A 15,857-nucleotide genomic window follows, 5' to 3' on the forward strand; every position below is an offset into this window, starting at 1 on the left:
CGGGATCATTCCCCTGCTCCGAAGCAGGGGGATCCCTGTCCTCCCCAGCTCCGCCCTGGGCCCCGCCGGGGGAGTCGTGTGGAGACTGGGGAGAGGAGGTGGTTGCGGCCTCCCGCTCGAGGTAGGCGTCGAGTTCGGCCGCCTCCTCTAGAGCGCGAGCAGAAGGAGAATGGGATGAAGGAGACTGAGGTGAAGGAGAACTCATAATGACTATAGGGTCAAGGAGGTCGGGGTTAGAAGCGGAAGAGGAAGAAGGGGGAGGGGGAGAAGGCGACGGTGAGGATGAGGGCGAAGATGAGGAAGAAATGAGGATTCTGATGGCTCTGCGACGGGCCGGACTCGGGGGTGCGGTGGAAGTCACGTCGGAATGACCCGACATAAAAAGCAGAAGGTGGCAGAAGGAAAAAGGGACACTGCAAAAAGGGAAGATGAATCGCAAAAAGGGACTTACTGATGATGATCAAGGCAGAAGAGGGATGGGAGACCCGCCGGAATCTGGGCACAGGATACCGGAAGCTGCTGGAAAATGGAAATGCGAATGCACAAGGAGAGTGGCAATTCAAAATGCACAAGAGGAAGCGGAAGTGGCAAATGGAACAGAGGGGAATTTGGTGCCCCCTATTTATAGGGGGAGGAGTGGGGGGAAAACGGTTGCGTGAATTTGAACCGCCCCCCATGTGAACGCATTTAATGCCGGTACGAAAACCGAAGAGGTATGACAACTGAAAGGACGCGGGCACAGCGTCCCTGTAACAGCACTGTACTAGAGGTGACCTCGGCAGGGTAGTGCGCGGCGCTGGCCTCCCACGTGGCGGATGTAGATTAGGTCTGCCTGACAGTCCTACCTAATCTAGGGGGCTAGTGCAGAGGCCTTATTCTGGGTCTAGACACGTGGCAGCCCAGGCGGGGCCGAGCTGGGCCGAGCTGGGCCCTGACCTCAGGCCCCTGGCAGCAGCCCTGGGCCGCCCTGTTAGGGCTCGTAAAGGAGGCAGGAGTCCATCCCGAGGAGGTCGGGGATAATCCTCCTGAGTGCGGGATGCTGGCTATTCCGGGCAAGTCCCGAAACGTACGGAGGTCGGACTCCCTCAACAGGTATAAGTAATAGCAGACATCAACTGTACAAGGTACGCTCACTATCGGCAAATGACCTCCGATCGTCAATACTCCCTGTGAACCCTAATCACCGGAAAGCTAACTTGACCGTCGGAGTGCCCTCGGGGACAACCCTCGGGCCCCCCTTTTTGCTAGTTCATCCTTGTTTGTTTTGCAGGCTTAGGATCAGCTCTTCCATCAGCACCCCGAGCTCATCAGTTCAGCTCGGTCCGGGGAAGCTCAGCGCTTCTTCAGCATGCAACTATCTCCTGTGTTGCTTTTGATCATTCCCGTTAGAAGAAAATCCAGTTCAGGACCTGCTGCCGAAGATCATTCCTGTAGAACCCGAAGTCCATAGGACTTGTTTCCAGGCCCTGATTGCTTCAAAGATATCAAGACAACCATACGAGAAAAAAGATGAGCACATATTCAGAGTCTTCATCAATACTCTCCTAATCTATCTGTGGGAGATACTAAAGACTGGAGGTTGTGTTATGATGTCTTTGAAGGATCGATTGAAAATGGTTTATGATGGGTTGAGGTCCTTGAGAATCATTCTCAAGGGGAACCCTGACGTGTTTGATGAGAAAATGAGAGATCTTACTGGACTCCTCCTCTGTGATGCAGGACTTGTTATTTTTTCCCTTTCTCTCGACGAAATTAAAGATGGATCAGTCAAGGAAATGGATCTGGAGTCTTTTCAAAATTTCCTGAAAAGGATAAAGCTTATCAAGGCAATAGTTGCAGAGAAATATCCAGAAACATCACCATCATCCAAGTTTCCTCGGACTAATGAGTTGGGATTTATCGATTTTCTTCTAAAATATATCGGAGATTTGACAAATCCTGATGCTCATTCAGTTGCTCTTTCAAACTATCGAATTCATGCAATCCATGAAGAGCTTGTTTACTTACGCTCTTTCTTGGGAAGAATTGTGGAATTGCGCAATAAAGATCAGGAGCTTCAAGCACTTTGGGATCGTGTTGTTGAGGTGGCATACAATATAGAATTTCTTATCGACTCCTTGTTGGATGGAGATATTCTAGATTCTTCTTCAATCTCATTTGATTCTGTTGAAAAAGAAATTAAGATCATCAAAGCTGTGGCCTTGAACATTTCTGATAGAAAAACACTTGATCTCAATGTTAAGGAAGTTACCAAGAGACCAAATAACATGCCATCACAGGGAAGCATGCCAATAATCAATGACATGATCGTGGGATTGGAGGATGAGGCAACGTCAATAATCAATCGACTCACAAGAGGATCATCCCAACTGCAAATTGTCCCCATTGTAGGTATGCCAGGACTTGGCAAGACAACTTTAGCTAAAAAAGTTTACAATAATTCTTTTGTTACATCGTATTTCTATACACGTGCTTGGTGTACTGTCTCTCAAGTGTATCATAGAAAAAATCTGCTACTTGAAATTTTGACTTGTATTCACTCCAAGCCTCCTACCAATTTTTCTGAGATGTGTGAAGAAGATTTGGCCGCAGAAGTTAGAAGAGGTCTGCTAAGGACTAGATATCTCATTGTTTTGGATGATATATGGGACACTGAAGCATGGAATGAATTGGAAGCATCATTCCCTGACAATCGAAATGGAAGTAGAGTGATCGTGACAAGTCGAAAGTCTGATGTTGCTGCTCCGATAGACAAACTTGGTGAAGGGCCTCATTTCCTCCGTCCGCTGACTCCTGATGAAAGCTGGGACTTGCTAAATATGAAGTTATTTCCTGGAAATGATTTGCCTCCACCAGAATTATGCGAATTGCAAACGAAAATCGTGGAAATGTGTCAAGGACTGCCACTTACAATCGTCATTCTAGCTGGAATTCTGGCAAATGAGGACCAACATGGTTGGAAAGAACTTGTGGACGGTTTAAGTTCAAGAATAGTCTCTAGTATAGAACAATGCTCTGCTGCGATAGAGTTGAGTTACAAGAACTTACCAGATAATTTGAAGCCATGCTTTCTATACTTTAGAGCATTTCCAGAAGACCATGACCACACTACTAAGAAGTTGATTTGGTTATGGGAGGCTGAAGGATTTACCCAGAAAACTGAGTTCAAGAGTGTAGAGGATGTGGCAAATGATTTCTTAATGGATCTTATCCACAGAAGCTTGGTCATTGTTTCCAAGCAAAGTTCCATTGGTGGTGTCAAAGCTTGTCGCGTTCATGATTTGCTGCATGAGTTTTGTGTGACAAAAGGCAAAGAAGAAAATTTTCTGCAGCTGGTACGTGGGTATGATGAAATATATACTTTCAGAGTGCCACGCAACCTACGCCGCCTATGCATCAACTCTAACCCAGAGCACTTTTGCAAGTCCAGGTTATTTGCTCCCACAATCCATTCTCTAATACACTCCTATGGAGGTAAAAGGCTCCGACGTTGTGGACTTGAGCTTTCATCCATTTTTGGTATCTTCAAACTTGTTAGAGTGTTAGAATTGAGCAACATAAATCTAGGTACTGCTTTTCCTAGAGAACTAGAATTATTGGTTCAATTGAGGTACTTGGCAATTCTAGGAGCTATGAGATCAATTCCATCTTCCATAGACAATCTCTCGAATTTGGAAACTTTCATCTTTAACATGGTTGTTCAGACTATTTTACTACCTGATACTATATGGAATCTGAAGAAGCTAAGGCGCTTACAAATAACGGACTTTGAGTTGTCCACAGACAATCTTGACACTGCTGCAGACTTGTATGATTTGAATACCTTCTCCGGTTTATCTCTTTCTTCATGGGCAACCATCCGCAAGGTATTCAGAAAAATTCCTAATATCCACAAGCTGAAATGCACTCTCGTTGCGGGTAATGAACATAATTGGGTTTCGGCAGACAAGATTCTGGTACTTGACTTTCTAAGTGGACTAGAATCACTGAATCTGATGTTCCATCATGATACATGGCTTCCAAATCCATGCCAGTTTGAGTTTCAATTCCCTTTGGCAACCAGAAAGTTGACTCTATCCGGTTTTCGTTTCCCTTGGAGCAAAATTTCAGCGATCGAAAATCTTCCCAATCTGGAGGTTCTCAAATTACGCTGTGACGCCTTCAAGGGGGAAATATGGAACATGGAAAAAGAGGGGTTCCCTAAAGTTAGATTTCTGGAAATATCTGCCTTGGATATTGTCAAGTGGACTGCCTACGAGGGCGTGGACTGTTTTCCAAGTCTACAGAATCTAGTATTGATAAGCTGTGGCTCTTTAAAGGAGATTCCTTCTTGTTTGGGGAGTTCGACTCTTGAAATTATTGAGGTGTCTCATTGTCCCTTCTCTGCGAGTTTTATAGAGCCACTTCAGGAAGAACAAATGGACTTGGGAAATGCTGATCTGAAGATCGACATTTCATCCCATGAAGATGAAATGGATTACTGATCTTCTCACGTATCTTTAGTTTGGTCAGTCACTTTCATTCCTTTTACCTGTTTTTTTTCTCCCTAGTCCTTTACTTCTGTACTACTACTGGCTTTGCTGTATCAGTTAATCAGGTTGCTTTAATGTTTCTTATCCTTTCTGAAGATTGAAATGAATGAAGCAGCTATCTTTTTTCCCATTCTGTAAGATTTTAGTTTTGATTCCAAGGGTGTATTATAAAAATATGACCAGCTAGCTCAATCTTTGTTGTTTAGCACCCTAATCATCAAATCTGGGGCCTCACAAGTTTCATTTCAAACCAGTTTGTCCTAGAGTATAAATAAGTGAAGGCCAATGTAAATAAGTTTTAGTAATGTGTAAACAAGACTGTCAACTGATTTGAATTGAAACTTGTGAAACCCATAATCCATAGCAAATCCAACCAGGGCCCAATAATAAGATTAAATGAGTTTTTGTACCCACTTCGTGCTTAGGAATCTTGGGGCTATTCCCATTACCATGAAGAATATTTGGAAAAAAATTTTGATTTTATTTAATTTAGTACTTTTTATATGATGTATGTCAGATATGGTTAAAAAACATATTTTGTGAATAAGAAGAAAAATTTTTCCCAAATCATCGTATCTACACGAACCCTGTAGCTCTCAGATCATTGTTGGGAAAAGGATTTTCATTTTATTTATTGTAGCACTTTTTTTAAGTGGTGTATGTAAAATAAAAAGATAATTAGGAAACTTATGAATAATAAAAAAAAAATTTCCCAAATCATCCTATCCTAATGAACAATGTTTTAAATGCTATTGTAGTTCTCGAATTATCAATAGTCTACACCACCCTAAGCATCTCGCAATTATACATGACTCTTTATTGAATTTATCATTCCAAAGCTCTTACATTCTATACTTCTATTGGAGGATTTAAATGGCTTAAAACTACAATGTCAACAAAATTATAAAGGCATCTATGCGTAAAACAAATTCCAACTTATGGCTTCTAACCAAATTAATCATATGTAAAACGTAGTATGGCAGGATTAAAAGTTTGAGAGTTACATCCAAATTCATGATTATCCAACAACAGCGACATATCTTAAGGAACTGATACCAAAAGAAGCTTATACTAATATTTGATACTATGACTCTTCTTAAATTACCAAATCCTACAAAGGAATTACAACTTAGAAATATTAATGATAAGTCAAGAAAACACCCTCAAATACTAATGACTTGCGGAAGACTTCAACTAACTTAAGAATACTTAATGAGAAGTAGGAAAGGTGCTCTACAATCAAAGACGAATTAAATCTAGAACCCCACGTTGCCATAATGTTATACGAACTCTAACTATTGATATGCCACACTAAACAATGAAACCTTAGGTAACTTATAGCCCTACGAAAAACTTGCACTTACCATTTCATCATCATTGTTTCACTAGACCAAAAACATTTACTATTCCTTCTACTTGAAAGTCCTTGACTACCAGTAGCTTAGCTAGGACTTTTTGTTAGGCAGCAAACTTTTGTGTGTCGAAAATGGTAATTTTCAAAAGTAATTTTAAATTTTTGGCTTGTATTTTTTGTTTAATTTCTATTTCTTAGCTTTTAAATTATCTGATTGTAGCTCAAAGTAAAATATTTTATCAAAGTTTTTATAAACAAGTTCTTTTTATCACTACACTATTTAATTGATAGGGTGTTAATTGTTGGTTATTTTATTATTAATTTTTCCCTTGTCCCTACCAAATATTGTTTTAATTGTTAATATCTACTTATATTTGGTATTTGAACTTAATTTCAAGGAATGGAGCAGACAATTACAAAAAAAATGAGGGACTTTCTGAAGCAAATTACTTCACACGTGGGAGTCTTCGGCAAAGCTCCATTAACTAGGTCCACAAGAGGGAAGAAACAGATTTTCGTTTCTCTTGCTGATGAGGAGTGCTGGTACGAGAGTTCTACTACCAAGAAGAAACAAGAAAAGGGGAATTGGCAGGGGCTTTCCTTTGGTACTTTGGCTCTCAATTTCGACGGGGACCACTGGACAGCATTAGTCACTTCTTTTGGCTTTAAAAGGAAAAGAACGTACACAGGCCAAGACATCTTTTAGAAATTAGTCTTTAGCATAGTTTTTAGTTTTCTTTCTTTTTCCTTGTCAGGCGCACGTCTACTATTCGATAATATTTTTCAACGAAAAAAATATCTTTTATTTCTCGCTACCTAGTAAAAAACTTGATGCCTTTGCAATCAATTGATTTGCGTGGGAATTTATTTATGTGGCGTGGCTAAGTCTTTCATCTAGTCAAGGATCAACTCGACGGCGCAGTTCCAAATATTTGTGAGATCTAATTAGTTTTCACGCGTTTCTTAATTTGTTAATATTTGCACATTGCCTATTTGAATTCCCATGGGATTATTTTGTTAATTTGATGTCAAGGGTCCGATGTTCAATGTGACTTATTAATCTCCTGCCAAATTTGTCAATTAAATCCGTAATTGTTTGATTGATTAATATTAGTGGCAACTGACGTGTTTACACACTAGGGGAATGTGCAATCTAATTTAAATAACCCTTGTAGCGTGTTATTGATTGGCGTTAGATTTTTCTAGATCTTAATGCAATTGTGAAATTAGTTCCTACGGTCGTACCTAGGAGTATTTTCTGGTTAGGGGTAATCAATGATCGTACCTTGGTTATCAATAAATTAAGGAAAAATTAGTCGTTAGAGTTCGTCGGCAACTATAACTAGCCTATTAATAAGTTAAGTGAATCTCTCTTGCATCAATGATCGGGTAAGTGGGCTGTGTTTAAATAGTTGTATCCTTGGCTAGAATTTATCTACTCTTGATTTAATTCCTACTATATTCGTGCTAGTTAATTATTTATTTTTAGTTGAATTGCTTAATTATTTTTAGTTCCATTCCGATAAAATCCCTCTTTACCAATTGAAATCTCAAAGAGACAAATATCCCCAGTTCCTGAAGAGACGACCCTGCTTGCCACTGTCTACTATTTAGTAAATTTTATCAATTAATTAATTCTGGTATATCGGATTAAGCAAACTCTTCGGGAACAGGGTGAATCAAGTAACCCATTGCACACTTAGAGTCCCTGCTCCAGTACTTAGGATTAATTGTTGACTGCTTTTAATGGTAGTTAGGTTTTTATTATTATTATTGCACAGGTTCGACAACTTATAAATTTTTGGCGCCGTTGCCGGAGATTGACGTTAATTGTTTGTTTTTTTAATTCCAATTTGGTTCTAATTTTCTGGTATTTTTCTAGTTTATGCCTCATTCTTCTCGTACAGGCGAATTAATTTTCGATCCTGAAGTAGAGAAGACTGCGCGTAGAACAAGGAAAGAAACCAAACAGATCACAGAGGAGCAGTCCAGTGTTGCATCTCAAGGACTTGATCCGGAGGTTGAGTTGACGGATTTGCGTGATGATAACTCAAGTGATTCAGAGCAAGAGGAAGTCACCATGGCGAATGCACAAACACTAAGGGAGTTGGCTGCTCCTAATTTAAATCAGCAACCTTTATGCATTACTTTCCCAAGTTTGAATGATAACACTCCTTTTGAACTTAAATCTGGTCTAATTCATCTTTTGTCGGCATTGCATAGTTTACCAGGTGAGGAGCCGTATAAACACTTGCAAGAGTTTGATGTAGTTTGCAACAGCATGAAACCTCTGGGTATTACAGAGGAGCAGATAAAAATGAGGGCATTCCCCTTCTTCTTGAAGGACTCCGCGAAAGACTGGCTGTACTATCTACCACCAGGTAGTATACCACGTGGGACCAGTTAAAGAAGAAATTTTTAGACAAATATTTTCCTGCGTCTCGAGCTGCAAATCTAAGGAAGGAGATATGCGGCATCAAGCAACACCCAAGCGAATCCCTCTATGAGTACTAGGAAAGATTCAAGACGCTATGCATAAAATGCCCTCAACATCAGATAAGTGAGCAATTGCCCATCCAATATTTTTACGAGGGACTACTTTTTAGAAATATGAGCATAATTGATGCTGCTAGTGGAGGGGCATTGGTGAACAAGATTCCTCGGGAAACATGGGAGCTAATTGAAGGAATGGCTGAGAATTCGCAGCAGTTTGGTACGAGGGAGGATGTCCCGACACGTAGGGTGAATGAGGTAAAAACATCCTCCATACAACAACAAATCTCAGAATTGACGTCCTTCGTGCGACAATTAGCTGTGGAAAGTGTTTTACAAGCCAAAGTGTGTGGGGTATGTGCTGCCGTGGGTCATTCTACGGAGATGTGCCCACTGGTTCAGGAAGAAACTGCAAAACAGGTGAACATGGCTGGTCACGCGCCCGCGCCAAGAAAGCAGTACGACCCTTACTCAAGCACCTACAGTCTCAGTTGGATAGATCATCCCAACCTCAGCTATAGAGGGAACAGGCAGTCCAATTTCGTACCAAATAGGCAACAAGGGTACCAGCAACAGTACCAATCTCGCCAACCACCGCCCCCTTCGAACTCAAGTCCGTCCATGGAAGAGATGATGAAGCAATTACTTGCGAATCAACAAAAGATGAATTCAGACCTGCAAAGCATGAGGAATCAACTGGAACAAGTACAATCATTGCAAACTCAACTAAATCAAATGGCCATCACGATCAACCGTTTGGAGTCTCAAATTCAAGGGAAGTTGTCATCTCAACTTGAGTTGAACCCGAAGAATGTGAGTGCAATGACCTTGAGAAGTAGCAAGGAAGTCCAAGGACCCGAACCAGTGATTCCTAAGGACAAGGACGAGGAACAAATCTAGAAAGAGTTGGAAGAGGAGGGCAGAGACAACAAAGATCAAAAGGTACCCCCGGACTTGATTACTAGAGTTAAGAGTAATTCACCTTCCTTTCCTAGCAGGCTAGAGAAACCAAAGAAGCAAGACAAGGAGAAAGAGGTCCTGGAGATCTTCCACAAGGTGGAGATCAACATCGCCCTACTGGACGCTATTAAACAAGTACTCAGATACACAAAGTTTTTGAGAAACTTGTGTGTCAACCGAAGGAGGCTGAAAGGAGATGAACGGGTTATAGTGGGGGAGAACGTGTCAGCAATCTTATAAAGGAAACTTTCATCAAAATGCGGGGACCCAAGTATGTTCACTATTCCCTGTAGGATGGGTAATACCTAGATTGGTAGGGCCATGTTGGATCTGGGAGTTTCAATTAATGTCATACCAAAGTCCATATATGCTTCTTTGAACTTAGGCCCTTTGAAAGATACGGGAATAATAATCCAATTGACTGACCGAACCAATGCATACCCTGATGGGTTGGTTGAGGATGTTTGAGTAAAAATTAATGAATTGGTCTTCCCCACTGATTTTTATATGATTGACATAGATGATGAACACTCCCACGACCCATCACCTTTACTATTAGGTAGACCCTTTTTTAGTACAGCTCGAACCAAAATTGATGTTAATAAGGGCAACATGTCTATGAAATTTGATGGTGAGATTGTTCATTTTAACATTTTTGAAACTATGAAATATCCTTCAGAATCACATGCTGGCTCTGTTTTCTTTATAAATATTATTGACCCTGCTGTACAAGAAGTTTTTGAAATTGAAGGCAGGAATGAGTTGAAAGTCGCCTTGACCAGGCACTTCGAGTCAAAGACGACCTCTGGGTGGAGTTGAGCGAAGAGCTCAAATGTGTGATCGGATCATTTCAAACGTTACCGCCCACAAGAACAAGATATGATCTCGCACCCATTTTCATATCTGAACTTTACCAAAGGCTACTTCCATCTGTGGTGCAGGCACCTGTCTTAGAGTTGAAACCCTTGTCGAAACACCTGAAATATGCATACTCGAGTGAAAGGGAAACATTCCTAGTGATCATCTCCGTGGGTCTATCAACGGTTCAGGAAGACAAATTATTTCGAGTCCTCAGGGAATATAAACAGGCGATAGGATGCACCATCGCCGATATCAAGGAAATTAGCCCCGCCGTATGTATGCACTGAATTCGACTCGAGGAGGGTGCTAAGCCTGTGCGGCAGGCTCAGAGGAGATTAAATCCTCTCATGATGGAGGTAGTGAAGAAAGAGATCCTGAAACTGCTGGACGTCGAAATTATATTTGCCATATCAGACAGCCCATGAGTGAGTCCAGTACAGGTGATCGCGAAGAAGGCAGGGGTGACGGTGGAGTCAAACTAAGAGGGTGATTTCGTACCAGTTCGAAAGCCTACCGGGTGGCAGCAGTGTATAAACTATAGGAAGCTAAACGCCGTCACGAAAAAGGATCATTTTACTCTTCCTTTCATTGATCAAATGGTAGAGCGATTAGCAGGTTAAGTTTACTATTGATTTTTGGATGAATTTTCAGGTTATTTTCAAATTGCTATCGCGCCCGAGGATCAGGAAAAGATCACCTTCATATGCCCGTTTGGAACACTTGCATACAGACGAATGTCATTCGGGTTGTGCAATGCACCCGCTACCTTCCAACGTTGCATGGTAAGTATCTTTTCAGAGTATGTTGAGAAGATTGTTGAGATATTTATGGATGATTTCAGTGTGTATGGAGAAAGTTTTGATAACTGTCTAGATAACTTCAAATTAATTTTGGTAAGGTGTATAAAAGATAATCTCGTGCTTAATTGAAAAAAAATGCCACTTTATGGTCGAACACGGAATAGTTTTGAGTCATGTAGTGTCGTCCAGGGGTATTGAGGTTAATAAAGTGAAAATAGATGTTATATCTACTTTACCTTACCCCGCGAGTGTGCGAGAAGTGCATTCCTTCTTGGGTCATGCAGGTTTCTATAGAAGATTCATCAAAGACTTCTCAAAGATTGGAGTACCATTGTTCCAACTTTTGCAGAAAGATGTGCCCTTCGAGTTCGACAAAGCATGTAAGGGGGCGTTTGATAGGTTGAAGGAGTTATTGACCTCCTCACCTATTATCCAACCTCCTGACTGGAACCAACCGTTCGAAATCATGTACGATACCAGCGACTATGCAGTTGTCGTGGTGTTGGATCAAAGAGTGCGAAAGGCAGCCCACGCTATCTACTACGCATCTCGAGCCTTGAACGAATCTCAGTTGAACTATGCGACCACCAAAAAGGAGTTTTTAGCTGTTATTTTTGCTTTAGAGAAATTTTGGTCATATTTATTTGGTGCTAAAGTTATTATTTTCTTTGATCATGCAGCTTTGCGGTATCTGTTGGCTAAGAAAGAGGCAAAACTGCGACTGATAAGGTGGATATTACTGCTACAAGAGTTCGACCTAGAGATCAGAGATAAAAAAGGGACAGAGAACCTGGTAGCAGATCACTTGAGTCGAGTACAAGTCACCGAGGACGACCTCCCACTGAGAGAAACATTCCCCGATGAGCATTTATTTGCTAATAATTTATCCTTGCAATGGTATGCGGATATTGTTAATTTTCTAGTCACTGACAAGTTTCCTGCAGGATGGCCTAAGGCAAAGAGAGACAAGTTAAGGAGTGATGCGAAATCCTACATTTGGAATGATCCTTACCTCTGGAAGCGTGGTGCCGACCAAATCATCAAAAGATGTGTAGGTGAGGATTAATTCCAATCTATACTAACCTATTGTCACTCTTTTGAATGTGGAGGTCACTTTGGACCAAAGAGAACAGCTGGTAAGGTGCTAGAAAGCGGGTTCTATTGGCCAACCCTCTTCAAGGACGCCTATTCATTTTGTAAGTCATGTGATAAGTGTCAACGAGTAGGTAATATTTCTTGTAGGGATCAAATGACTCAGACCCCAATGATTTTTGTTGAAATTTTTTACGTTTGGGGTATTGACTTTATGGGTCCTTTTCCGTCGTCTTTTAGTTTTTTGTATATATTGCTTGCTGTACACTATGTCTCAAAATGGGTGGAAACAAAGGCCACTCGCACTAACGATTCCAAAGTGGTTGCAGAATTCGTCAAATCTAATATTTTTGTCCGTTTTGGGATGCCGCGAGCAATTGTCAGTGATCGAGGTAGTCATTTCTGTAACAAGACGATTGCTGCAGTTTTCAGGAGGTACAGCGTCTTACATAAAGTCTCCACATCCTACCACCCTCAAACAAATGGTCAGGTAGAAGCATCGAACCGAGAGATCAAGTCGATTTTAGAGAAGATGTTCCGCCCTGATAGAAAGGACTGGAGTCAAAGGCTGGAGGACGCACTATTGGCATATAGGACGGCGTACAAGACCCCCATTAGAATGTCCCCGTACCGGTTGGTATTTGGGAAACCATGTCACCTCCCCGTCGAGTTCGAGAATAGAGCATTTTAGGCGATAAAACAGTGCAATATGGACATCGAAGAGGGCGAAATTCAAAGAAAGTTGCAATTACAAGAGTTGGAGGAGATTCGAAATGAAGCATACGAGAATGCGGTGATTTATAAGGAGAAAAATAAGATTTTTCATGACCAACAGATCTCTAGAAAAACATTCGTCTGTGGGAAAAAAGTTCTACTGTATCACTCCAAATTGAAGTTATTTTTAGGTAAATTACGTTCTCATTGGATTGGTCCTTTTGTTGTGACTAATGTCTTTCATTATGGTGCAGTGGAGATCCAAAATTTGAAGATGGGGAAGAAATTTGTAATAAATGGTCACCGTCTCAACCCATATTATAAAGGGTTTCCGGTTGAACGGGTAGAGATGATGCAACTGGAAGACCCGATTTGCTTCGTTTAAGCAAATCTGGATTATGTCTAGTCAAAAACATAAAAAGAGGCGTTTTTGGGAGGCAACCCAAATATTAGTTTTATTACTTTTCATTGTTCAATTCTTTCGTTTTGTTGTTTCTCAGTTGGGTGGTAGTCGACCCTAATATTTTCTTTCACTGTGGCAGGAAATGCAATCTTGGCGTGCCCACACCGTGTTAGTGTCTCTCGAGATCAGTAGACATTTACCAATCTTGGCGTGCCCACACCATATTGGTAAAATCTCAACATCTCGCGACATTGGCAGAAAGTGCCTCCCGAGATCAGTGGACGTTTTATAATCTTGACGTGCCCACACGGTGTTTGACGACCCTAAAATAAATTCAAGAAAATAATAATAATAGTAATAATAAATAATAATAATATATTTTTGTTATTATTGCAAGAAAAAGGAAGAATTATTTTCTTTTTAAACCCTAAAAAAATTAATTAAAAATTAATAAAAAATTTTTTAAAAAAATTGAAAAAACAAATCGAAATTTTTTTTTGAAATTTTGATCGATTAATATTTGAATAATTTTGGAAAAAATAAATAAAATAAACACCCCAAAAGAAAAAAAACAAAAAAAAGGAAAAAAAAAACTATTCTTTTTTTCCTTTTTCTCTTTTCTTTTTTCTTTCTTTCCTTTCTTTCTTTCTTCCTTCTTCCCCGCTGCTGTCCCTTTTCCCCTTTTCCTTTCTTCTTCGCCTGACATCCCTAGCGAACACCGCCGCCCCTGTTCCCTCTGCTCTCTCTCCCTCACCTCGCGGTCACCACCAGCTCTCGGCCAGGTCGCACGCCGCCAGCGCGCGAGCTCGTGCGATACCAGCGGCGAACGCCGCCGCCCTTGTTCTCCCTGCGCGATCTCCACCAATTCCACGTCACTCTCTCTCCTCCCCTCGCTCTCCCTCGCGCGACTCCATCTGCCCACCACTGCCTAAAGCTGTCCTCCACTTCCACCAGCTCGCCGCAGCTCCTCGTGAGCTCGTACGCCACCAAGCCGCGCGCCACCACTCTTCCCTCAAGCCGCACGACGCCACCAGCAGCCGCGAAGCTGCCCACCGTTCCCCTCACTCTCCCTCTCGAGCTCACGCTCTGCCACGCTAGACCGCCGCCAGCCACCGCTACTCCGCTGCTCACGCCACCCACAGTCACGCCATTCCCACCTGTCCTAATTGACAGGTGGAGGTATTGACTCTTCAATCTCGATTAGTATTTTTCTGGTTCTTCTATTGCTGGAATTGCGCTTTTGTTTCGTGGGTTTCTTAATAGCTAAAAGCAGGGGGTGATTTATGCATTTTCTGGGGTTAATTTTGGTGGAACTAAGTTTATTTGCTGCTCCATTTGGGGATATTCTCTGGTATTGATTACATTGTTGAGCATTGATTGGGTTTTGCCTACTTAAGGCCTCTATTTTCATCTGTGGGGATCAAATTTGAGTTGGCTATTTAGTTTTTCCTTGTGCATTCACCAGTGGTACTGGCGATGGAAGTTGTTTTAACATTTGTTAATTCTGGGTTATTGGTTGCCTAATTGATCGAGTTGTGACTACTGAGCATTTGTGATTGAGTTATTTCTGTCCAACTTTTGAACTACTTTTGCTGGTTTTGTCGGTTTCTTGGGTCATTTGCTAATTTTGGGTAGGTTTCATTGGGTATTTGACTGTCCAATTGGTGACAGTAGTTGAGCTTTTGGGGTGAGCCAAACTTTGTTATTCTCTGTGATTGTTGGAGGACATCGCTGTGCTTTTATTGTTGGTTCAATTTACTTGCTGTGCCGGGATTCCATGCTTTGTTGACATTAGCTACATTTATTGGGCATTTGCTTGTTGCTTGGGGGCTGTTGTTCACTCATCTGGAGTGTTGTTTCTGTATCTATTGGTCGCTTTAGTTTCCTGTTGGTTGGAGTGCTAACTGCAACCCATGGTAAAGCCACGATCCTCCTCTAGGTCTAAAACACCTAGAACCTCTCAGCCTCTCCCACCCCAGTTCTCCATTCCTGCCTCTGATCCCTCGAACGACCCTTCTTCCTCTGGGAGGAGGGCTTGCCTTAGGAGGCAAAGAGGCGTCTATATTTCTGACGCTGCACATTTTGGGGGTAATTTGAACTTCACCCGGGCCGCCGACAAGCAGCGATACGCTACTTATTGTGAACGGCGGATTATTCCCTGCCGTTATATGGACGCCGCCACCTTGGGCCTTTTGAATATTAGAGTTGACTTTGATCGCTTGATCCAGGCCATTGGGTGGCGTCCCTACACTTATATTGTTGACCGTCCAACTTTTGTCGAGTTGGTTAGGGAGTTCTATGCCACATTCGAGTTCGACCTTCCCACGGATTACACAACTACTCCCAATGTCATCCGTTTTAGACTAATGGGTCAAGAGTTCCACCATTCCATTACTGATTTCAATCTAGCACTTGATTTTATTGATCAGGCCTATGCCGAGTCCCGTGAGTATGCCGAGAGTGCTTGTGACTACATACAACCCTTTTTCTCCCGCTATCGACATATTTGGGAGGAGATGTCCGTAAACAGTGATAATTATGACCCTCGTCTATCTAAGGGTTCTTATCTGAAGGATCCGGCGTCTCGTTATATCCACCGTTTCTTGGCATATAGTTTCTCGGGTAGGCGAGATAGCTCGGGCGTGTTG

At 41.7% G+C, this 15,857-nt stretch overlaps 2 protein-coding genes across 2 annotated transcripts; both read left to right on the forward strand.

Moving 5' to 3' along the window:
* Positions 1–428: 428 nt before the first annotated feature.
* LOC113687511 (putative late blight resistance protein homolog R1A-3) lies at positions 429–4,484 on the forward strand. Its single transcript, XM_027205107.2, has 2 exons — positions 429–636; positions 1,390–4,484. Exons 1-2 carry the CDS (start codon positions 429–431, stop codon positions 4,482–4,484), a joined length of 3,303 nt encoding a protein of 1,100 aa, XP_027060908.2.
* A 4,012-nt stretch (positions 4,485–8,496) lies between these two features.
* LOC140007061 (uncharacterized) lies at positions 8,497–12,066 on the forward strand. The gene is made up of 5 exons (XM_072049760.1): positions 8,497–9,192; positions 9,280–9,474; positions 10,281–10,476; positions 10,852–10,982; positions 11,350–12,066. The coding sequence occupies exons 1-5, from the start codon at positions 8,497–8,499 to the stop codon at positions 12,064–12,066; spliced, it is 1,935 nt and encodes a 644-aa protein (XP_071905861.1).
* The last annotated feature ends 3,791 nt before the right edge of the window (positions 12,067–15,857 follow it).

The sequence above is a fragment of the Coffea arabica genome, chromosome 5e (genome assembly GCF_036785885.1).
Source record: "Coffea arabica cultivar ET-39 chromosome 5e, Coffea Arabica ET-39 HiFi, whole genome shotgun sequence".
Lineage (NCBI taxonomy): Eukaryota > Viridiplantae > Streptophyta > Magnoliopsida > Gentianales > Rubiaceae > Coffea > Coffea arabica.

What these genes read in the sequence shown, in the direction of transcription:
- LOC113687511 (XM_027205107.2), top strand. Translation starts at nt 429, where the DNA reads ATGAATCGCAAAAAGGGACTTACTGATGATGATCAAGGCAGAAGAGGG. An exon ending in CCCTATTTATAGGGGGAGGA is followed by an intron (nt 637 to 1,389) that starts GTGGGGGGAAAA and finishes CATTCCCGTTAG; the next exon opens with AAGAAAATCCAGTTCAGGAC.
- LOC140007061 (XM_072049760.1), top strand. Translation starts at nt 8,497, where the DNA reads ATGAGCATAATTGATGCTGCTAGTGGAGGGGCATTGGTGAACAAGATT. An exon ending in TTGAGTTGAACCCGAAGAAT is followed by an intron (nt 9,193 to 9,279) that starts GTGAGTGCAATG and finishes GAACAAATCTAG; the next exon opens with AAAGAGTTGGAAGAGGAGGG. An exon ending in CTACCTTCCAACGTTGCATG is followed by an intron (nt 10,983 to 11,349) that starts GTAAGTATCTTT and finishes CAACTTTTGCAG; the next exon opens with AAAGATGTGCCCTTCGAGTT.